Source organism: Topomyia yanbarensis, chromosome 2, assembly GCF_030247195.1.
Source record: "Topomyia yanbarensis strain Yona2022 chromosome 2, ASM3024719v1, whole genome shotgun sequence".
Taxonomy (NCBI): Eukaryota; Metazoa; Arthropoda; class Insecta; order Diptera; family Culicidae; genus Topomyia; species Topomyia yanbarensis.
In genome coordinates, this window is record NC_080671.1 from 11081906 (window position 1) to 11105662 (window position 23757).

The 23757-nt window shown below is 38.1% G+C and overlaps 1 protein-coding gene across 1 annotated transcript; it reads left to right on the forward strand.

Annotated features, from left to right (window-relative positions):
• Positions 1-14994: 14994 nt before the first annotated feature.
• LOC131682549 (zinc finger protein 157-like) lies at positions 14995-17536 on the forward strand. Its single transcript, XM_058964108.1, has 5 exons — positions 14995-15133; positions 15197-16443; positions 16503-16925; positions 16981-17114; positions 17171-17536. The coding sequence occupies exons 1-5, from the start codon at positions 15103-15105 to the stop codon at positions 17322-17324; spliced, it is 1989 nt and encodes a 662-aa protein (XP_058820091.1). The 5' UTR covers positions 14995-15102; the 3' UTR covers positions 17325-17536.
• The last annotated feature ends 6221 nt before the right edge of the window (positions 17537-23757 follow it).

Genomic DNA, 23757 nt, shown 5'->3' on the forward strand with positions numbered 1-23757 from the left:
ACAGTTGCTGTTGCTATTCATCCCCCTTCTGAATGTCTTTCCGAAACATAAGGACCATCCCGCACAAAAAGCACAATGTTTCCCTAGTTTCAATTGCTAAATTTAATATTTTTTTTAAAATGCCTAACTGTACTACTAGTTATTAAAAATAGCTCTAATTGACCACCTTATTTGTAACGAAAAATCAATTATTCCCTCATGTGTATCGAGCTACACGCAGAATTTTATATATGCATCGATAGCATACTTTTCTATCTGCCTCTCGTTTCTTCTGCTGTAAATTTTATGCATTGGACATATTCGGTCTATCAGCTCATTGAAGTACTAGAAGTATATGCTAGGAAATTGCATAAAAATCACAGCAGAAGAAAAGAAACGGGAATAGAAAGTAAGCTAATAATGCATATTTTTTTATTTCTAAGTGTGTATTCCTAGTTTTAAGGTAGTTTTAAAAGTGTTCCCTCAGCTTCAATATAAATAATCAACTAACTTATATCCGAAGAATATTTCCTTGTCCTGATACTAGGTGTAAACCAACAGACTACCGTATTCAATAAAATTACAATCACAAAAAAAACTACAAGTTGCAGCCCTATGGGGTTGCACGAACTGTAGACGTAGGACTATACTACTTAATGTAAAATATTTATTTTCTTAGTATTTAGTGTGTGGGAAAAAACACCCGGACCGGTGAAGAAAAATCAAATTTTTGACAATATAATCACATCTCATGTATAGACCAAGCTTTCTAGTTGCTCTCAAACAGATCCTAAAAGTTCAAACACCCACGGATAACCCCAAGTTTGTAGATGTGTTTCGATGCCACAGGATTGAAAAATGGTTAATATTACATCATGAAAATTCAATTCTTTCGTGACAATTTTTTTGCCTGCAAAATGCCCTGTGTGTATGCAAAGCTCATGGTTTGTTGGGATATTTGCATTGATCGGAAAATGCTTTCCAACGCTGCGCATTGCATACATACAGGACATTTTGCCGATCACCAGAAGCTGTTCATTTTATCGTCGCACATGTTCATTTTACCCACTCGCTATAAACATGTCTTATTTTTGGACATGTTTAGAAATCAAGAATCATGTTTGAAAAATGTGTTTATGACGAAGTATTTTTACCAGATATGTACAAAACACGTCTAACAAGAAACGTATAAGGTGATTGTAAAATCTCATTCACTTTTTAGTTAGAAAATAATGACTTTGCTTAACGTGTTCATTTTACCGCCAGTTCCCCTGCCTACCAATACATTCGCCACAAACATTGAACCCAAGCGCACAATGCAAAATGAGTCAACGCTGATGATGATGATGGGTAGAGCGAAAGAGACAACTAGTACCATCACGACACTATTAGTGCATTTCACCAAAATTCCACACGGCCTTTCCCGATTGAACGGCCGCGCTTAGCCCATCTGACATAATATCATGATTTTGCATAGCGAAGGGCTGTATGATAACACATTTTGTTCCAAAAAACAGCCCTGCGTTATGCAACACTTTGTGCAGGTTGATTATACCAGTTGCAAGTGGTGCCAAATTCATCACGTTCCGTATAACTTAAAAATTCCTTTTTGAATTACAGAATTGATAAAATTGGTTAAATGAGTTAAACTAATTAATCAAATTCTGTTTTAAAAACTGTCCTTGCGTTTAAATTAAAATGGGAAGCTTATTACTACCACTACATTACTTAATTTCAAGCGCAAATAGCAAATACATGTGCTAGTTAAACCAAAAATTTACTGGTAACCTTACAGCGGTATTTAGGAAGCAGTTGGTGCGGTCACCTGTTGGACGACACAGGGTAGCGTCCCTCCACAGCCAGTGTAACGGACTTCTAACTCAGCTACACTGGCTGTAAAAAACACAGCGCAGCGATCTGCTTTGCCAGCCGTTCAACAGGGAACTGAGCGTGTCTGGCCAAGTCCGTTCTCTAAATAGTCGATGATGACGTCATTCATAGAAGCGCAGCGCGCTAGGTACACCAATCTGTTGTACAGGGCTTGGGAAGCGCTACCTTTTGTGTGTTGATGCGCATATTTTGACAAGGTTGTATATTATTTAATTTTTTAATGCTATGATATCAAAAATCTTTGGGTTTATCTATTGGAATCTATTCTTAGAAGTATTTCGGGGCGATTTGTGCAAAAAATTTGAAAATTTATCGTGAGATGGCTGAATTATATGCGTTTAAAATTGGACCAATTTTTGTTACATACCAATTTGCAGAGTGCACCCCCATATCGAAAACAAAGACGTAGTCCTACGTCAAAATATATTTCACCGCGTTAAAGTATTTAAAATGTAAAACGAAGAAGCGTGCTTTGCGAAACCTAAGACTAAAACAAATGAACTAAATAAATGTACATTTAATGCACATAAAACCCATTAGATTTTTTACCCGATAGTCAAACCGAACACGCTTATACATACATGAACTCGACAAGTTCGCCTGCAGATTGAGTTTTTGACATTAATAATGTCTTACTCCACTATCTGGGGCTAGGTGTCATTCTAAAATCTAAACTATCTCCCATGTAACGAAACTATGTAAGGTTTGCACGCTTATAACTCCGATATTACTAGATGGATTTTAATCATTCATACACCAACCGATTCAGAAACACCTAACTTAAATATTGGTAATAATTTAATATCTCCCCAATAAAAGTAGACTTTTGGAAATTGGTAAAATTAAAAAGTTCACGAAATACGGGAAAATTACCATTCGTGAGGCAGATTTCTCAGACCCAGCCGTCATTAGAGGGCATCTTCGTGACTCAGTCAAACACGAAAAGTCATAAATAGAAGCGACGCATGTCCGTTTAAATCAGTTGTTGCTAATATCCCATACGAGCAACATCGTCTCCGGGCGATGCAATAAGCGCTATCGATTTTCGGCAACGTTGGCATTTGCACACACTCGCACCTAAGTGACTAAACCATATACGGTTAGTTTATAAATAGAGGTGACGCGCACACGTTTGAATCAGTTTTTGTTCTTATGTCGGACGGGTAGGATCATGGCTGCAGCGTCTGGGCACTACAATAAGCGGTAGACGCTATGCATTTTCGGCAGCGGTGGCCGTGTGCGGATTTTTTGGGTACCAGCACGGTGTCACAGAATGATTTGCAAAGTGGGTGGGTGGGGTGGTTTGTATTCAATACGGTGTGTGCTGCTTAAGAGTTTTGCGTTTAAAAAAAATATATTTTATGCATGCGTGTGCGTTGTAACTTGTTAATCCATGTTTACGGCGCTTTGTCGCTGCGTAGGGTAGAGCCTATTGGTTTTCATATGTTTCATGTTTCGGTTATATGTTTTTTATCAGTAAGGCATCTGACAACGTGCTTCTGTAGTTATTGCACTGTTCAGCAGCGTAGTATTTTATACATATAGGAGAGCACACTCAGGTTTTTAACGCGGATTTTGAAATTTACGCGGTTTTCATTTACGAGTTTTTTTGAAATTTACGCGGTTTTCATTTACACGGCCTGTGTCCCCTGCGTAAAAAACCTGAGTGTAATTGCATCGGAAACAATCACATTCCCAGCAGAACTTTTTGTTTTCTAATTTCAAACACTTTTGTTTCGTACTGCACACAACGGAAAATTTTAAAACAGAACTACCGTCCCAGCAGCAGTTTGAGCGGGTGTTCTTTTTCGATTCAAATTCAAGCCATGTCTTTAGCGTTACTGGACTTAAAATTGTTTTCCCAGTTTATCCAGTCAGAGTATCTGTCCTGCCCTATGTATTTAAAACACAGTTCTAATTGCGTTTTAAAGTATACAACAAATTGAACGGTTAGGTATACTAATTTAAATTTTAAAATATATCTGTTTGAAATTATGCAACAAACCGCTGTGCTGAGGATATAATTATGTCAGTCCTATTACCACATAAAACACCTATATAACATAAAACGCTGCAGAATTGGTTTAATAATACAATGTTTACACTACAGAGTTATAACACGTTTTAATAATTAGCAACAAGAAAAATGTCACCAAGGTAGCATAAAAACCCGTTTTAACTGGTAGTGCGAACGTTGCATAACAATGTAATTTATCAAATATTTTCATTTTTTCCACCTTTAATCGATCAAGAAATACTTAAACTTAAGATTGTTTACTTAAGTTCATTAGTACAATATTGTAAATTTAAATGGAAAATGAAATTTCATATTGCATGGAGAATCTGTATATTTCCGTTGGCGGGCGTGGGCTTCCTCATAACAGTTCTCAATATGGAACTTTTCTTTTGAATATATTTTCTAGACAAACCAGCCTATTTTTACTAGATGGATCAGCCAAATAATGCCAATCACCTAGTGAGATACTTGATTAATTAATAGATTACCGTTAAAAGACCTTCATTAAATTATGTTTTAATGGGGAGGGTATATAGCAAATTGTAACATATGAAAACAGGCGAGGGAGCAAGAACGTGAGTCGATATGTGTGATAGATAAAATTCATTTGCACGCTCTTGAAAAAAGCTACATTTTTAATGTCACCGTGGTCGTGTCCTGTACACAACCCTTGAATTTTTTCTTTCTCTCCACTGATGAGTTAACGCATTTTGCTTTGTAGGTAGGTTTCCGGTGATGTACGCATCCGGTGTATGTGTGTATGTAGGTACAAGGAGAATGTCAGATATGCAATGATTGAATGTTTTCTATCTCTGTCCCGTTTATTCTGTTGAGGTGTATAGGCAGCTTCTAGAACGTGCTGTGAGTCTGAAATAAGTGATGTTACTCCGGAGCAAAAAGATACTTGCTCGTTCTTACTCCGGTTTGCTACCAGAAGAAGAGAGTACAGGAATGATTTTCTCTCTGTTTGGTCCGGAATACTTCCGATTTCTCTTGATTTTGGTTCAAATCATTTATCTTATAAGAACCAACTTTATTATTGTACGTTTCATTGGAGACGAGCCATTCAATCATTTTGATGCGACGAAGTGACATGGCGCATTTGATAATAATTAAATGCTCAAAAACGTCGAAAATAAATATGTATTACTCAAGTTTAATGTGCGCTAATTATTTCTAGAGAAAATTTTCAATAGGACGTAAGTAACATTGAGAGCCTCTCTTTGTTTACTTTCTCTTTCGTTTATTACGACGTCACTATAACACTTTGCACTAATTTTCCAGTACATATCGAAAGCCGACGGTTTTTATTAGAATATTATGCAAAGAGTAGAGTAGTAAATGTTGAAATGGCCGAGTAATGGACAGAAGAGAAAGACCCCAAAGAGAATCTCTCATTGTTACTTACGTCCTATTGTAAATTTTCTCTAGATTTACTTTAACTGAATTTGTCAATGAAACTGACTGATATGTTTGCTTCTAAAGTTTCAGGTTTTGGTATGTTTTATTTACAATAATATTTTCATACACAATTGCACCACCTTTTATTTAAGTGTCATTCTTCCCATAACAAATACATTGCAACGAATCGTGCGCCGAATAGCGCTACGAATCTTGCTGCGACGAAAAATAATCATCGCGTCTCCTTTGGTAAAGTACGGACAATATTTAATTCATTCGTGATATACTTTATATCCATCGTACTTATTGTATTCATTTGAATAATAAAATAAATAATTAAAATCATTTTAATGTAGCAAACGGAAAGTATTTTAAAAAATCTCCACGTAATGGGTTTTATGTGCATTAAATGTACATTTATTTAGTTCATTTGTTTTAGTCTTAGGTTTCGCAAAGCACGCTTCTTCGTTTTACATTTTAAATACTTTAACGCGGTGAAATATATTTTTTTTGTGATTGTAATTTTATTGAATACGGTAGTCTGTTGGTTTACACCTAGTATCAGGACAAGGAAATATTCTTCGGATATAAGTTAGTTGATTATTTATATTGAAGCTGAGGGAACACTTTTAAAACTACCTTAAAACTAGGAATACACACTTAGAAATAAAAAAATATGCATTATTAGCTTACTTTCTATTCCCGTTTCTTTTCTTCTGCTGTGATTTTTATGCAATTTCCTAGCATATACTTCTAGTACTTCAATGAGCTGATAGACCGAATATGTCCAATGCATAAAATTTACAGCAGAAGAAACGAGAGGCAGATAGAAAAGTATGCTATCGATGCATAAATAAAATTCTGCGTGTAGCTCGATACACATGAGGGAATAATTGATTTTTCGTTACAAATAAGGTGGTCAATTAGAGCTATTTTTAATAACTAGTAGTACAGTTAGGCATTTTAAAAAAAATATTAAATTTAGCAATTGAAACTAGGGAAACATTGTGCTTTTTGTGCGGGATGGTCCTTATGTTTCGGAAAGACATTCAGAAGGGGGATGAATAGCAACAGCAACTGTAGCATCAACCGTATTTGACATGGAAGATGTACAATAAAGTTACCAGATGTTTTCATGACGAATGGAAGCCCATTCAAGACACCTTATAATTAGAATTAAAGACAATTAATAATTTATTAGAAGGATTTCGTGTTTTCGATGAGGTAATTTTCCACTTGTTTCATGCCGAGCAACACCGGCTGCAGTTATGCGTTTTTCGCTCCCAAAAGATATTCGAATGCAACTGTCTTCTTCATTTTGAAAAAGTTCCAGCAAAAAATGATGTCAATCAACAAACGCTGTGAAACAACTGCTTTCCCGGCTGGTCCAAATGCCTTATACACTGTTTTTTATTTCAAGCATCCATTTATGTTGAAGTTATGGGAACAATGCCTACCTTACGCTGGAGACGTAAAACTTCATACATTTTGAAGGAAAATTAGTCTCATGAAAAACTGCATAAAAAGGTTACATTTTTCTGCTTTTTCTCAAGGCTCGTGTGGCACTTCCCTATAGACTTATCCAGCTGGTTGCGCCGCTTTTCTGGTAAAATTGGGAGGTAAACAATACTTTTACACGACGAATTGGTTGGCAAACAAACCGCTTCTTGGCCTGAGGCGAGGGCGGTAGTGTAAACATGTGTGATCTCATTGTGCGTATTTTAAACGTCAGATATTACAATGTTAATGGTCATTTTGTGTCTCTTATAAAGTTTAACTAGAATATTGATAGAAAAAAATCTGAGATGAATTTCCAGAAAATCTGTGAAAAATCACAATATTTTCAAAAATCTGGAAACCTGTGAAATTTTCTTCAAAATGCCAGATTTATGCAAAAAATCTGTAACATTACAGACAAATCTGGGATATGATAATCCCGGTTACCATCATCTCTCTTCCTCAGACAGTCAACGAATGATGAGAACTGATCCACTCAAGTAACACTGTATTAGCGATATATAACTTTAAGATTGCAATATGCTGTACTAGAAGCTAGCGAACGCAGTCACCGCCACCAGGGTGCGGATACGTGTAGTATGATAGGTAAACTTTTCATTATGGAAGCTTTTCTATAGATGAGCTTTTTAGTAAGTGGAATATATTTCTACTCAATTAATATTAAAATCAATTTCTCAGCACCCGGCCTTTTCCTGGAATAACCAACTATACCAGGAGATAGCTAAAAGTATGTGCAATCGACTAGACGATATCCGGTTACTGGACAATTTTGTGGTTCACTCAAAATTAAAAATATTTGAGCCAATATCATTCAGTATGACAAGAAAACTTTTTGGTAGATGAGCTTTTTGGTAGATGAGCTTTTTGGTAGATAAATTATAATTCTACAAATAAATTAATTTCTCAGCACCCGGCCTTTTCCTGGAATAACCAACTATACCAGGAGATAGCTAAAAGTATGTGCAATCGACTAGACGATATCCGGTTACTGGACAATTTTGTGGCTCACTCAAAATTAAAAATATTTGAGCCAATATCATTCAGTATGACAAGAAAACTTTTTGGTAGATGAGCTTTTTGGTAGATGAGCTTTTTGGTAGATAAATTATAATTCTACTAATAAATTAATTTCTCAGCACCCGGCCTTTTCCTGGAATAACCAACTATACCAGGAGATAGCTAAAAGTATGTGCAATCGACTAGACGATATCCGGTTACTGGACAATTTTGTGGCTCACTCAAAATTAAAAATATTTGAGCCAATATCATTCAGTATCAAGCAAACTTTTTGGTAAGGAAGCTTTTTGGTAGATGAGCTTTTTGGTAGATAAATTATAATTCTACAAATAAATTAATTTCTCAGCACCCGGCCTTTTCCTGGAATAACCAACTATACCAGGAGATAGCTAAAAGTATGTGCAATCGACTAGACGATATCCGGTTACTGGACAATTTTGTGGCTCACTCAAAATTAAAAATATTTGAGCCAATATCATTCAGTACGACAAGAAAACTTTTTGGTAGATGAGCTTTTTGGTAGATGAGCTTTTTGGTAGATAAATTATAATTCTACTAATAAATTAATTTCTCAGCACCCGGCCTTTTCCTGGAATAACCAACTATACCAGGAGATAGCTAAAAGTATGTGCAATCGACTAGACGATATCCGGTTACTGGACAATTTTGTGGTTCACTCAAAATTAAAAATATTTGAGCCAATATCATTCAGTATGACAAGAAAACTTTTTGGTAGATGAGCTTTTTGGTAGATAAATTATAATTCTACTAATAAATTAATTTCTCAGCACCCGGCCTTTTCCTGGAATAACCAACTATACCAGGAGATAGCTAAAAGTATGTGCAATCGACTAGACGATAGCCGGTTACTGGACAATTTTGTGGCTCACTCAAAATTAAAAATATTTGAGCCAATATCATTCAGTATCAAGCAAACTTTTTGGTAAGGAAGCTTTTTGGTAGATGAGCTTTTTGGTAGATAAATTATAATTCTACTAATAAATTAATTTCTCAGCACCCGGCCTTTTCCTGGAATAACCAACTATACCAGGAGATAGCTAAAAGTATGTGCAATCGACTAGACGATATCCGGTTACTGGACAATTTTGTGGCTCACTCAAAATTAAAAATATTTGAGCCAATATCATTCAGTATGACAAGAAAACTTTTTGGTAGATGAGCTTTTTGGTAGATAAATTATAATTCTACTAATAAATTAATTTCTCAGCACCCGGCCTTTTCCTGGAATAACCAACTATACCAGGAGATAGCTAAAAGTATGTGCAATCGACTAGACGATATCCGGTTACTGGACAATTTTGTGGCTCACTCAAAATTAAAAATATTTGAGCCAATATCATTCAGTATCAAGCAAACTTTTTGGTAAGGAAGCTTTTTGGTAGATGAGCTTTTTGGTAGATAAATTATAATTCTACTAATAAATTAATTTCTCAGCACCCGGCCTTTTCCTGGAATAACCAACTATACCAGGAGATAGCTAAAAGTATGTGCAATCGACTAGACGATATCCGGTTACTGGACAATTTTGTGGCTCACTCAAAATTAAAAATATTTGAGCCAATATCATTCAGTATCAAGCAAACTTTTTGGTAAGGAAGCTTTTTGGTAGATGAGCTTTTTGGTAGATAAATTATAATTCTACAAATAAATTAATTTCTCAGCACCCGGCCTTTTCCTGGAATAACCAACTATACCAGGAGATAGCTAAAAGTATGTGCAATCGACTAGACGATATCCGGTTACTGGACAATTTTGTGGCTCACTCAAAATTCAAAATATTTGAGCCAATATCATTCAGTATGACAAGAAAACTTTTTGGTAGATGAGCTTTTTGGTAGATAAATTATAATTCTACTAATAAATTAATTTCTCAGCACCCGGCCTTTTCCTGGAATAACCAACTATACCAGGAGATAGCTAAAAGTATGTGCAATCGACTAGACGATATCCGGTTACTGGACAATTTTGTGGCTCACTCAAAATTAAAAATATTTGAGCCAATATCATTCAGTATGACAAGCAAACTTTTTGGTAAGGAAGCTTTTTGGTAGATGAGCTTTTTGGTAGATAAATTATAATTCTACAAATAAATTAATTTCTCAGCACCCGGCCTTTTCCTGGAATAACCAACTATACCAGGAGATAGCTAAAAGTATGTGCAATCGACTAGACGATATCCGGTTACTGGACAATTTTGTGGCTCACTCAAAATTAAAAATATTTGAGCCAATATCATTCAGTATCAAGCAAACTTTTTGGTAAGGAAGCTTTTTGGTAGATGAGCTTTTTGGTAGATAAATTATAATTCTACAAATAAATTAATTTCTCAGCACCCGGCCTTTTCCTGGAATAACCAACTATACCAGGAGATAGCTAAAAGTATGTGCAATCGACTAGACGATATCCGGTTACTGGACAATTTTGTGGCTCACTCAAAATTAAAAATATTTGAGCCAATATCATTCAGTATGACAAGAAAACTTTTTGGTAGATGAGCTTTTTGGTAGATGAGCTTTTTGGTAGATAAATTATAATTCTACTAATAAATTAATTTCTCAGCACCCGGCCTTTTCCTGGAATAACCAACTATACCAGGAGATAGCTAAAAGTATGTGCAATCGACTAGACGATATCCGGTTACTGGACAATTTTGTGGCTCACTCAAAATTAAAAATATTTGAGCCAATATCATTCAGTATCAAGCAAACTTTTTGGTAAGGAAGCTTTTTGGTAGATGAGCTTTTTGGTAGATAAATTATAATTCTACTAATAAATTAATTTCTCAGCACCCGGCCTTTTCCTGGAATAACCAACTATACCAGGAGATAGCTAAAAGTATGTGCAATCGACTAGACGATATCCGGTTACTGGACAATTTTGTGGCTCACTCAAAATTCAAAATATTTGAGCCAATATCATTCAGTATGACAAGAAAACTTTTTGGTAGATGAGCTTTTTGGTAGATAAATTATAATTCTACTAATAAATTAATTTCTCAGCACCCGGCCTTTTCCTGGAATAACCAACTATACCAGGAGATAGCTAAAAGTATGTGCAATCGACTAGACGATATCCGGTTACTGGACAATTTTGTGGCTCACTCAAAATTAAAAATATTTGAGCCAATATCATTCAGTATGACAAGAAAACTTTTTGGTAGATGAGCTTTTTGGTAGATGAGCTTTTCGGTAGATAAATTATAATTCTACTAATAAATTAATTTCTCAGCACCCGGCCTTTTCCTGGAATAACCAACTATACCAGGAGATAGCTAAAAGTATGTGCAATCGACTAGACGATATCCGGTTACTGGACAATTTTTGTGGCTCACTCAAAATTAAAAATATTTGAGCCAATATCATTCAGTATGACAAGCAAACTTTTTGGTAGATGAGCTTTTTGGTAGATAAATTATAATTCTACTAATAAATTAATTTCTCAGCACCCGGCCTTTTCCTGGAATAACCAACTATACCAGGAGATAGCTAAAAGTATGTGCAATCGACTAGACGATATCCGGTTACTGGACAATTTTGTGGCTCACTCAAAATTAAAAATATTTGAGCCAATATCATTCAGTATGACAAGCAAACTTTTTGGTAAGGAAGCTATTCGGTAGATAAATTATATTTCTACTAAAAAATTAATTTCGCAGCACCCGGGCTTTTCCTAGAATAGCCACTATACCAGGAGATAGCTAAAAGTAGAAGGTTCTGAAATACCATAAACTTACGTTTTTATAAGTCTTACATTCATGATCATATTTTTTAACATTTTAAACAGATCCATTGGAAACTTTAGATCGTGGGATTACGAATTGAACATAGTCATTCGGATTCGCTCTATAAATACTTTTCCGATGATTTGAGTTCAAGCAAGGAAAGGCTTGCAACAGTACCGGCCGCAAACGGCATGAAGAGAAGAAGAGGGTTAGGTACACTATATGCGCCTCTGCAACATACACTAGATCGAGAAGTTCTATTAATTCTAATAAAGGGTTGCTGTATTCCGAAGACATCGAAACATTTTATCCGCGTGTGGTTCTTTATGAGATTAAACTTGGTATAAACTAGAATTGAACGATTATCATAATTACAATCACTCAACAGTAACGTAATTCAGTAACCTAGCCACAGAAGACATTCATGTTCTTACAAACAAGTTTATACTTGTGTAAATAATTGAACGAATATCCATTAAAACAGTAGCGAATCGATGCCATATCAGCATATCTCTACTAACTTAGTGGTTGTTTTTTTATTCTTTTTGGGATCAGCTATCAATTCAATCAAGTTCATTAACACACCTGGCAGTGATCTACTAATCACTTTCAAATAAACTGTTATTTTTTACATAACTTTAACGCTCGAGATTGACGTTTTGCTTTTCTCAATAGAAAGGTATTGCAATTGCTCTGAAAACCGTGTGTGTGTACGCGAACACAATCTCACCAACTTTTCTCAGGATGGCTGAACCGATTTTCACAAACTTAGTCCCAAATGAAAGGTGCAACGTTCCCATAGACTGCTATTGAATTTCTGACGGATCCGACTTCCTGTTCCGGAATTACAGGGTGATGAGTACGAACACGCAGAAAATGTCGATTTTAATAAATTCTGCAATGAATGTATAAAGGTGAAAATTTTTCCAAAATATGACCACAACTGCTTCGATTTGTAGTATTAGGTCACTAACATCCATTCAAAGTCTATTTGGGCACATTGGCCACCATCATCGGTTTCGGAAGCCCCGGCGGAAGTATCTAAATTCAGAATAACAGTCACATCGGTTTCTCAGAGATGGCTAGACCGATTCAACTAAACTTGGTCTCAAATGAAAGGTATTGCGTCCACGTAAATGACTATTTAATTTCATCCCGATCCGACTTCCGGTTCCGGAATGACAGGTTGTGGCGTGCGATCACATAGCAAATTGCGGTTCAAACCGATACTCCGATGAAAGCAAAAAAGTTAAAAATTCGGTAAAATGTCTCTCAAACAACTTCAATTTGCTGTTCTAGGTTACCGACGGCCAACTAAACTTTCGTTGACTACATTGACCACCATAGACGGTTCCGGAAGTGCCCGGAAAAAGCGGCCATCTTTCAAAACTAGCAAATTCATATCAGTTTCTCGGAAATGGTTGGGCCGATTTTCACAAACTTAGTACCAAATGATAACTATATTATCCCCACAGATGTCTATAAAATTTCGCACGGATCGCTATGGTTCCGGAAATATAGACTGAACCATCCGGTCACATATGCAATTCCCATATAAGCCAGAACTCAAAAAAAATTTCAAAGGGGGGACCCCATGAAATTTCAGAAATCGAATTCGTATTTTTGATGCCAAATGCGTGAAACGTCGAGATTTTATGTTATCTCGAAAATTTTTTTTTATAAAAATCGACTTTGGGACTTTGCCGATTTCGCACCTTTTTTCAGTTCAATATTACCGTGGCTGTTTTTTCTTTTTCAAAATTTTAGAACTCGAATAATGATTTATTTTCCTGTATATAGTTGTCATGTGATGTATAATAATAAAATGTAATATATGCATTTGAAAGCTTTTAATGAACATAAACAACGCACACATTCTCGTTATTCATGATTGAGAAAGGCACAATTGCACCGCTAGGTGGATTAAAACAGGTTTTTCTGTTATACCTAACTAAAAACTAGCCTCAGTAGGGACGTTGCGATATTTTCGATACTAGTACGGAATCGATACTTCTGTTTTCGATACTCGATTTTTTGGTATCGATACTTCAAGTACGATACTTTACTGATATCGATACAATCTTTACGATATCGAAAAGAATCGAAGGAACCAGTAGTTGGAAGTATTCGATTCGGAATTGTGAACGATTTTGAAATGATTTCCGTGTGAAATGTAATTACCTATTCAGGCTGAACCGTTGCGGAATCGGTTGTTGTATTTGAGTTGCTAAATAACTGGAGCACCGATCGCGTTTGATAAAAAAAATCGATTCCGAATATTGCCCATTATTTGACAGTCCATGAGACTTTCTGATCAGCCAACTATTTATTGTCTATCTTTTCTGACATTCGACGTCTGACGGAATCGTCGACGGATCAGACCAATAAAAAATATTTGTCGAAAGATTTTTTTCTTTTTGCAGGAGCAGAGTAAAACGTCGTTGGTAAAACGTTGACTGACAAAACCCACTGCTGAATTGCCAAACAACGGTTTGTAGATTACCTAATTCAGGAAAAGCTACTGTAAATGTTTGGAATCGAATGGCGATACTTTCAAGTATCGATACTACGACTACGATTATATCGAAAGTATCAGTACCTGCATTCGATACCAGTATCGATTCTAAGTATCGATGTATTTTAATATCGAAACGTCCCTAAGCCTCAGAATTTTTTTTGATGTAATCGATTATTTCAATTAATCGATTATTTCTTGGCATTAATCGATTACGATTAATGACGAGGAAAAAATAATCGATTAGCTACTAATCGATTAGTCGCAAAAATCGGACATCTAAATCCAACTCTACCGTCCAACGAATGACGAGAACTGATTCACACGCGTATCATTACATTAGCGATGTTTAACTTTGAGTCACCAGGGTGCGGATACATGTGGCATACAGGTAAAATTTTAATAAAGAAGCTTTTTAGAAGACGAACTTTTTGGTAGGTAGCTATAAGCTTTTTGGTTGGTGGAATATTTTTCTACTATTAATTAATATTAAAATCAATTTCTCGCCCCCAAGTCTGTGAACAAATATCACTCAGTATGACAAGTTAACTTTTTGGTAAGGAAGCTTTTTAGTAGATAAGCTTTTTGGTAGATTATATTTCTACTAAAAAATTAATTTCTCGGCACTAGGCCTTTACCTGGAATAAACAATGCACCAGGAGATAGCTAAAAGTATGGGCAATTGACTAAACAATATGTGGTTGTTAGTCATTTTGTGTTTCTTATGCAAAATTTAAAAATAGTTTATTTGCTCTATAATTATGGCAACTCCAGTAGTTCCGATTCCCGCCACCAGGCTGTGAGCTTTATTTAGAAAGCGCTTTTAAGGTGGAAGTCTGTATTCAGTGAGCTTTTTAGTAGGGGAGCTTTTTGGTAGGTGAGCTTTTTGGTAGGTAAGTTCACAGAAGTAAAAATATCAGCTGTGATTTTAGTTTTGCTCTGTACCAAAACAACAGAAATTTGTTACTACATTTTAAGATTATTATTCTGTTTATCTGATAGTGAATATAGTGTTGTAAAACTATGGAAGCTTCCCCGGAAGAGGAGCCTGCCGGTAAGATTAATCATGATACTGAACCGCTGTCGGGTTATTTAACACCGTCTTCATTATCTCCAGTCAAGGAGGAACCGGAAGAAGCAGTAGATTTCCCGTTTCCCAAAACCAATGTAGTAATAAGTGCGCTGGATATTGACATTGTTTCGGAAATGCAACAAATCAGCTTTTTCTGCCGGTTATGCCTGCGTGAGCTTCCAAATCTTTTTCCGCTGATATCCCGCATCAATGATGTTATGGTTCCGGAAATGGTATACGCCATACTAGGAGTCAACATAAACATCCGTGATAATCTACCGAAGAAAGTTTGCATTCACTGTCTGACAAAGCTGGACTATGCATACAATGTAAGAAAAGAGTTCCTGGAGAATTTTCATACACTGGAAGGTTTCGTCAAGTCCAAGCATTCCAGCTTAGTTGAGAATTTGAACAACTATCAGCAAGGAACGCGAGTTGTAACAGAATCGTACGCGGATAAGATTTTACGTGAAAACAGAGACATTATTAGGATGAGGTTGATTAAAAAGCAAGAATACCTGTCGAGTTTAACAGGTGAAGAAACGATCGAAATGCTAGATGAATCATTGCCAGTTGAAGAATTCCAACCCGAACCGATTAAGAATTTCGAGGAATCAAACAACATAAAGAATGAACCGAATCAGCCATCTAATTGTTTCTTGGCAGGCTCTCTTAGCGAATGTGGTACTGGTGGTGAAAGCGACAATCCAAATGACGTGACCGGATTGATTGAGACAAATAACGCTCAGGAATCCAGGAACAACAAACTAGGGAAACGACGTAACTATGCAATAAGAAAGATGGAGGCGAAACTTGATCCCAGTAAGTGCTATATATGCCAAAAGGATTTTACCACAGAAGAAGAGATGAAAATACACCTATCGGTTCATGTCTCTATGATTCCGTACACCTGTGAACAATGTATTGAAGAGGGCGGCCCATCCAAAAAGCTCACATCAATCATTTTGCTTCATCGCCACTTCCGAATGCATGCTAGTCCCATCAAGTGTACGAAGTGCCCATGGCGGGTATGTACCGCTGTTGCATTGTACGGTCACATGCAGATGTATCACCGAGAGGACACCACTGCTGAATATGCCTGCGAAATATGCGGTATTAAGTTAGTGAGCAAAAGATACTTTGACAGACACATGAGTTCCCATAGAGCTGTTGAGGAGGGTCGATACACATGTTCAACTTGCGGTCATAAATTTTCAACAAAAACTCGACTGACACGCCATTCACGCTCGCATACCAACGAAAGACCATACAAATGTAAATACTGTCCAAAGGTGAGTAAACTAATATCCATAGAGTCTCGGAGATTTCATACAAAACATGTCTACTTCAGACCTTCACAACTTCAACTAGCCAGAATATTCACGAGCGAAATCACACTGGCGAGAAAGTCTTTGCATGCAAATACTGCGACGACAGCTTCCGCCAAAAGTACCATTTGACAGACCACATTGGTGCTGTGCATCCTGAAATGCGGGAAGCAGGAAACAATGCCGCTTCCTGTGCATCACAGAGCTATCGTACCAAATCCAAGCTTTTTCAACACAATATGAAGTGTGAATTCGAGGGTTGTAATTTTGTGACTGAAAACAGAGCAAAGTATTACAGCCACAAAGCCAAACATGCGCTGAAATTTCAATGCCCATACTGTACGGAGCGATTTCCCACCAAACAACGATTGGAACACCACGATTACGTCCATAGCGGTATCAAACAGCATTGCTGTGAGCAGTGCGGAAAAAGCTTCCGTTACAAGGTTCAATTTTAGATAAATCATGTAATCTCAAATTGACCATATCTTTCTTATGCAGAATTGTCTTGATGAGCATCTGGCTGCCCACAAAAACGAACGTCCACATGCATGTGAAATCTGTGGGATGGCATTCGTTCGCGAACGGACTCTGAAGGAGCACCGGCTGAAGCATTCGGATGAGTTGACCTATTCGTAAGTATTTTCGTAAGTTCCGCAGTGTCCATCAAATAATAGTCATTTTCTTCAAGCTGTCGTCATTGCGACAAGAAGTTCAAATATTGTGCCGATTTGTCTAAGCATGTGCGTACCCATACTGAAGTTTCCGCTAAACAGGATAACCAGTATCAGGAAGGGTGTACAGTTGGGTCGTGTAAGGAAGAGGAGATGGACATGGTAGAATAACGTAAAGCTGACTGTGTGTAAACGGTTTGAACTAAAATAGAAAGTTTTTGTATGCTTATGTTACGATGACAACTAATTGGTTTTTGCCAGCTTGTCGTATTTTGAGCATGAGACGTCGTAAAACCGATTTCTTCTCCCACACTTAACTTTTAAACTAGGTTAATCTGCTATGTACTTAATGTTACATACTTAACATAATAATTAATTTAATTCACGAACTACACTTAATTTCTCTTTAATCTAAACACACAACCTAAACTCCCCGTAGATTCACTCTACATTACGCCAAGCGTAAACTTAGTCCAATTCAATAGAACAATGTCCCTTTGTGATGGCTTCGTTACCCAATGGTCACGCTCAATTAAATCGGCGAAAGGAATGAACGTGATTGAACAGATCATGTAGTATCTCATTATTGCTCTGAAACCAATCAAAAAATTTCCACAATTTCGCAAATTTTCTGCCGCGAAATGTATCGTAGAAAATGCTTAATGTTGTATCGAAAACTCGTTGTCGACCATGAAACAAAACTCTCAGTTTAGTGAAGTTCTAAAAATTTGGAGAAGTCCTTGCCCTTTGAGAACTTTCCGAGGATGGGTCATCTCTTTAGAATCTGGCACTTTATCAAGGCATCAGACTGACGCTAGTTCAATATTGGAAACTAATTGTGAATATTTGCTTTCGATCATCTCTAGGATTGATCGTTTGATCCTTTTCGGCATCTTTGCATTCGTTTCTCTCGTATCCATCTCGGGTAGACTGATAGAGTCCTTTTTTTAATTCGTGTCCGCCGAGGGTGTTGTCTACCCCAAAAAGGACATAATTTAGTACAATACTAAATTTATTCTAAATTAGGCGTATCCATCTTGCAGAACAAGAAATAAAAACTTCCAATCGTGTTCTTCCTAGTGACGGACTGAAATCATTTCGACAATCTATAATCAACAATTTTAAAGTTGCTTTGACACCCCTAATCGGTATCAAAACTCCTACCTACCCTAATAGTAGTAATTCAGCACCATTCACTACGATCAGTTTAGTAGAGGATTTACAAAGCGAAACATTATTTGCTTTCTGTCAGCATGGTTTCTATCCTGACCGTTCGGTAGAAACCAATCTAGTGAGTTTCACGTCCTTTTTGTTTAGATAATATGTGCAAAAAACTTCAAGTGGATGCTATATACACAGCTTTGAAATCCGCGTTTGACAAAGTGAAAAGGGATATCCTGATATCAAACTGAAAAAACTTGGTTTTGTGAGTGGCTTCAATCGTATCATGTTCATCGTCAAGTTGCTGTTTGTATTGACACTGCTCAGTTTGATTGCGTTTCGAACAGCTCTGGAGTTCCTTCAGGTAGTACATTCGAACCGCTGCTATTTTCGTTGTTTATTAATGACGTTGTTGGTATTTTGAATTCTGGTGGTAAACTATTTTTCGCTGACGATGTTAAACTATACTACGTAATAGGGATCTTTAGGAGTGTGCGGGTTAAGGTATATTCTGATGCAGATTAGTACCGTGAGTTAATATCTCAGTCCTTTTTCAATTTTTTGGCCCGAAACTATTGAAAAAAACATTTTTTAGTTTCCTTTTAGGACAATAACGCATCCAAACCCATGCGACTTGCACGACTCTATATAGGTTGCCTTATCAGATATACCATAGTTTGCAGATGAAATTTGAGATGGCAGGCTGCTAGCGGATTGAAAAAGTACTAGATCATGCTGTGTGGGCTGTCCCGGTTAACAATGAGGCGAACGAGATATTTGCAGATACGTCTTTTAGTAGGACAACTGTCAGTTTGCTGGTTGAATTTAATTTGTATTTTTTTTTAATTTAAAAATCATAAAAGAATAATTAAGGTTTAAGAATGATATGAGTGTACTCGTAAGGACACCCGCTACCAATACATATGAAAAACTGGCACAATTTTTCCAAATTAAAGATCCCTATTCGTAATCAGTGCGACTGCCTGGTACTGCTAGCCGTTCTGGATACTATCAACGAATGGTGTGCGGAATATGATGGTTTGGTGCCCAGTAAACGAAATGGAGGACAGGCGGGTTAAACTAGATGCTGGCGATCGGTAGGCTATTGAAACGTTGTTCTCTTGCCGTTTACTGTAAAAGTAGTGTAGGTGCATTCCCAAATGCAGAGTCATCAGCCTTCATCGCACTATGGAACATCATCCCTTTTGACTATAATATTTCTGGAAATCAGCAGCAACGTATTGACTACATCAAAGACCTTGGAGTAATACTGGATTACAAGCTAACTTACGTCACTTCTCTGCTACAATCGACAACTGAGATTCATGTTTAAGATATCCAGCGAATTTCGTGATCCTTGGTATTTTAAAGCTCTTTATTGTTCATTAGTGCGTTCGATGCTAGAATTTGGCAATGTCGTTTGGAAACCGTAACATGCTGTTTGGATCAATAGATTCGAAGGCGTTCAGGGACGGTTTGTCAGGTACGCGCTGCGTTGCTTGTCATGGAGTGAACCGCACCTGCCGCCTTATGACGACCGCTGTCGTTTGTTAGGCTTGCACACCCTTGCTGAAAGTAGAATGACATTGCATGCAGTCTTTGTGACCAAAATACTGCTGGGTGAATACGATGTTTCTGATCTAGTAGCACAAATGCACCTCTATGCACCATCTCATACTCTTCGCCAGAGTTATGTTTGTTTTTGAAATGACCATATGCTGCCTACAGTCCTGTCATCACAATGGTTCAGAGGTTCAACGAGTTCTCCGAACTATTTGATTTTAACATTATCGTATCTGGATTCCGAAGACGAATTCACACTAGTTTCAGGAAATTTCATTAATGGCGATTTCGCTTGAACCTGAAACTGATTCAGGTTCTAACTCCTAATTATTAAAATCTGAAAAAACAACTGTTGAGCGAGGATAACTTAAATTTTGCTATATCAAATTTTGATATCAACATTTAGACATTTGGCCAGAGTATTTCTAGACCTTTTATTCAAAACGATATATCTACAATGAGTGACTCTCATTCGTTTTCGAGCTCTCCATCGAGACAGAGGTTGTTTTTTCTAGTCCGTAGTGCTGTGTGAGGCGATAAAGAATAGTTTTAATCCGCATTCAAGGTTATTTTGCCAGTTCGGTTCGGTCCTCAGTCTTTTGTTCGCGTGTGAGGATTAAACAATAGCCAGCTGTATAAGCTGGATCGGTTCGTCGTTGGACACCAGTTTAAAGCTAAGTGGTTTTTGTCTTTTGTAACACATTTATTGCTTTCTACCGTCTGCGCGGGCGCTGACCCCGTGCGTTGACGTTTTCTATGGTTCCCTCTCCGGATGGTCAAATGGAAGTTGAATCGGGTTCAACTTCTAAGGCTCCCCCCCGGCCCAAATGCTATCCAGAACTCTCAACTGGTCCATTTGTGGTCTTCTTTCGGCCCAAGACTAAATCACTGAATCTTCTTCAGATTTCTAGAGACCTGACGGAACGGTTCTCGGCTGTGACCGAAATTTCAAAGGTCCGCTCGGACAAGATAAGGGTGTTGCTAGCCAACTCAAAGCAGGCAAACGATATTGCTTGCTGTGAGCACTTTACGCGGGATTATAACGTGTATATTCCGGCTGTAAGAGTACAATCCGAAGGCGTCGTAACCGATGAGAGTTTGACGTGCGAGGATCTGCTGAAGTACGGGGTTGGCCGATTCAGAGACCGCTTACTTCAGCCAGTTAAAATACTTGAGTGCAAACGTTTGCACTCAGTAGTAGTTGCGGGGGATGGTTCAAAAACGTACCCCCAATCAAACTCTTATCGGGTGACCTTCGCTGGTACCGCTTTGCCAAATTTCGTCCTCTTGCACAAGGTTCGTCTGCCTGTGCGTCTGTTTGTGCCGCGGGTCATGAATTGCACAAAGTGTAAACAACTGGGTCACACAGCCACCCATTGTAGCAATAAGGCCCGCTGTGGAAAATGCGGGGAGAATCATCTAGATGATTCGTGCAGTAGGCAAGCCGAAAAGGGTCCTTATGAATAACTGAAAAACTGATAAACTGAAACGTTCCCTTGCGGGACGATCCAAACATTCTTTCGCAGAAATGTTAAAGAATGCTACGCCACCATCCTCAGCAAACATCTATACTCACTTGCCTCCTGACGAGGGGGAGGCTGGTAACCCACAAGAGGGAACATCTACTAGGGTGCCTAGAATTTATAGGAAGAGGAGGAACACTTCCTCTCGTAAAGTTCCTTGTAAAGGCCAGAAGGTGTCCCTTGAGGGGGCTCCGAAAGTCACATCTATTGGAAGTGTTGCAACCAAACCGAAGCAATTAGCTCCTGGTCTCGGAGGATTAAGCTCAGAGAAGGAGTTCCCAGCACTTCCAGGAACATCAAAAATCCCAAGTGTTCCTTTGTTTCAGTTCGAGAGTAATCACAGCACTGGAATTATAAAACTCTCGGACATAGTGGACTGGATAATAAAAACTTTCAATATTACTGATCCTATTAAAAGTCTTATGTTAGCTTTTCTCCCTACAGTAAGAACATTTTTGAAGCAGTTGACTGCTAAATGGCCCCTCCTCTCAGCGATTGTATCCTTCGATGGCTAACTCATCGAACGAGGTCACGGATTTGATCACTGTTCTACAGTGGAATTGCAGAAGTATCATCCCGAAAATCGATTCCTTCAAAATTTTAATAAATAATTTGAGTTGCGATGCATTTGCATTATGTGAAACTTGGTTAACTTCCGACATAGAACTCAACTTCCACGACTTTAATATTATTCGCCTGGATCGAGACACCCCCTATGGAGGAGTGCTTTTGGGGATCAAAAAGTGCTATTCCTTCTACAGAATTAACCTTCCCTCGATAACAGGTATTGAAGTTGTCGCTTGTCAAGTAACAACCAAAGGCAAAAGCCTTTGCATAGCTTCCATATATATTCCCCCCAACACCGCGGTTGGGCACCGACGGCTACAAGACATCTTAGAATCCCTGCCAGCACCGCGACTAGTTTTAGGAGACTTTAACTCTCACGGTACAGCATGGGGTTGCCTCTATGATGATAACCGGTCTTCCTTAATTCAGGATCTTTGCGATAACTTCAATTTGACAATTTTAAACACGGGTGAAATGACACGGATTCCTGCTCCTCCAGCGCGCCCGAGCGCCTTAGACTTGTCCCTTTGCTCAACATCGCTGCGGTTAAATTGCACGTGGAAGATAATTCCTGATCCCCACGGCAGCGACCATCTGCCGATTGTAGTCTCAATCAATAACGGTTCAAGGCCATTGAAATCAATCAATATTTCGTATGACCTCACACGAAATATCGATTGGAAGAGCTATGCTGCCGCGATATCCGACAACATCGAATCTACCCAAGAACTTCCTCCGGAGGAAGAGTACAGCTTTTTGGCTGGCTTGATTCTCGACAGCGCGAATCAAGCTCAGACTAGGCCAGTACCCGGCGCGAACATACAAAAACGTTCTCCCAATCCCTGGTGGGATAAAGAGTGCTCAGACGTGTACGCAGAGAAGGCTTTAAGACCTTCCGGAACGACGGGTTACCCGCCAGTTTTCGACAGTACGCGACGTTAGACAAGCGAATGAAGAGTTTGATGAAAGCCAAAAAACGCGATTATTGGCGCCGGTTCGTCGACGGATTAACGAGAGAAACATCGATGAGCACTCTTTGGGGAACAGCCCGACGTATGCGAAATCGAAACAGTACTAATGAGAGCGTGGAATATTCAAACCGTTGGATATTCGATTTCGCCAAGAAGGTTTGTCCGGATTCCGCCCCGGCACAGAAGATTTACCGCGCCGCGTCTCCTCACGATAGCGCGAACGAAACACCTTTTTCGATGGTGGAGTTCTCACTTGCTCTCTTGTCGTGTAACAATAAAGCTCCGGGGCCAGACAGAATCAAATTCAACTTGTTGAAGAATCTGCCTGACTCTGCCAAGAGACGCTTGTTGAATTTATTTAATAAGTTTCTCGAGGCTAACATTGTCCCACTCGATTGGAGACAAGTGAAGGTCATCGCCATCCAAAAACCAGGAAAACCAGCCTCCGACCACAATTCGTACCGTCCGATCGCAATGCTATCCTGTATCCGGAAGTTGTTCGAGAAAATGATCCTATCCCGCCTCGACAATTGGGTCGAAGCAAATGGCTTACTGTCAGATACACAATTTGGCTTTCGCAAAGGCAAAGGGACGAACGATTGTCTTGCGTTGCTCTCAACTGAAATTCAAATGGCCTATGCTAGCAAAGAGCAGATGGCATCAGTGTTCCTAGATATTAAGGGGGCTTTTGATTCAGTTTCGATCAACATTCTTTCAGAGAAGCTGCACCAGCATGGTCTTTCAGCGACTTTAAACAACTTTTTACTAAACTTGTTGTCGAAAAGCACATGCATTTTTCGCATGGTGACTTATCGACAT

Excerpts from the sequence above, each read along its gene's own strand:
- LOC131682549 (XM_058964108.1), top strand. The coding sequence starts at position 15,103 with ATGGAAGCTTCCCCGGAAGAGGAGCCTGCCG. Across the intron at positions 16,444-16,502 it reads AATGTAAATACTGTCCAAAG|ACCTTCACAACTTCAACTAG; the intron begins GTGAGTAAACTA and ends TGTCTACTTCAG. Across the intron at positions 17,115-17,170 it reads TCGGATGAGTTGACCTATTC|CTGTCGTCATTGCGACAAGA; the intron begins GTAAGTATTTTC and ends ATTTTCTTCAAG.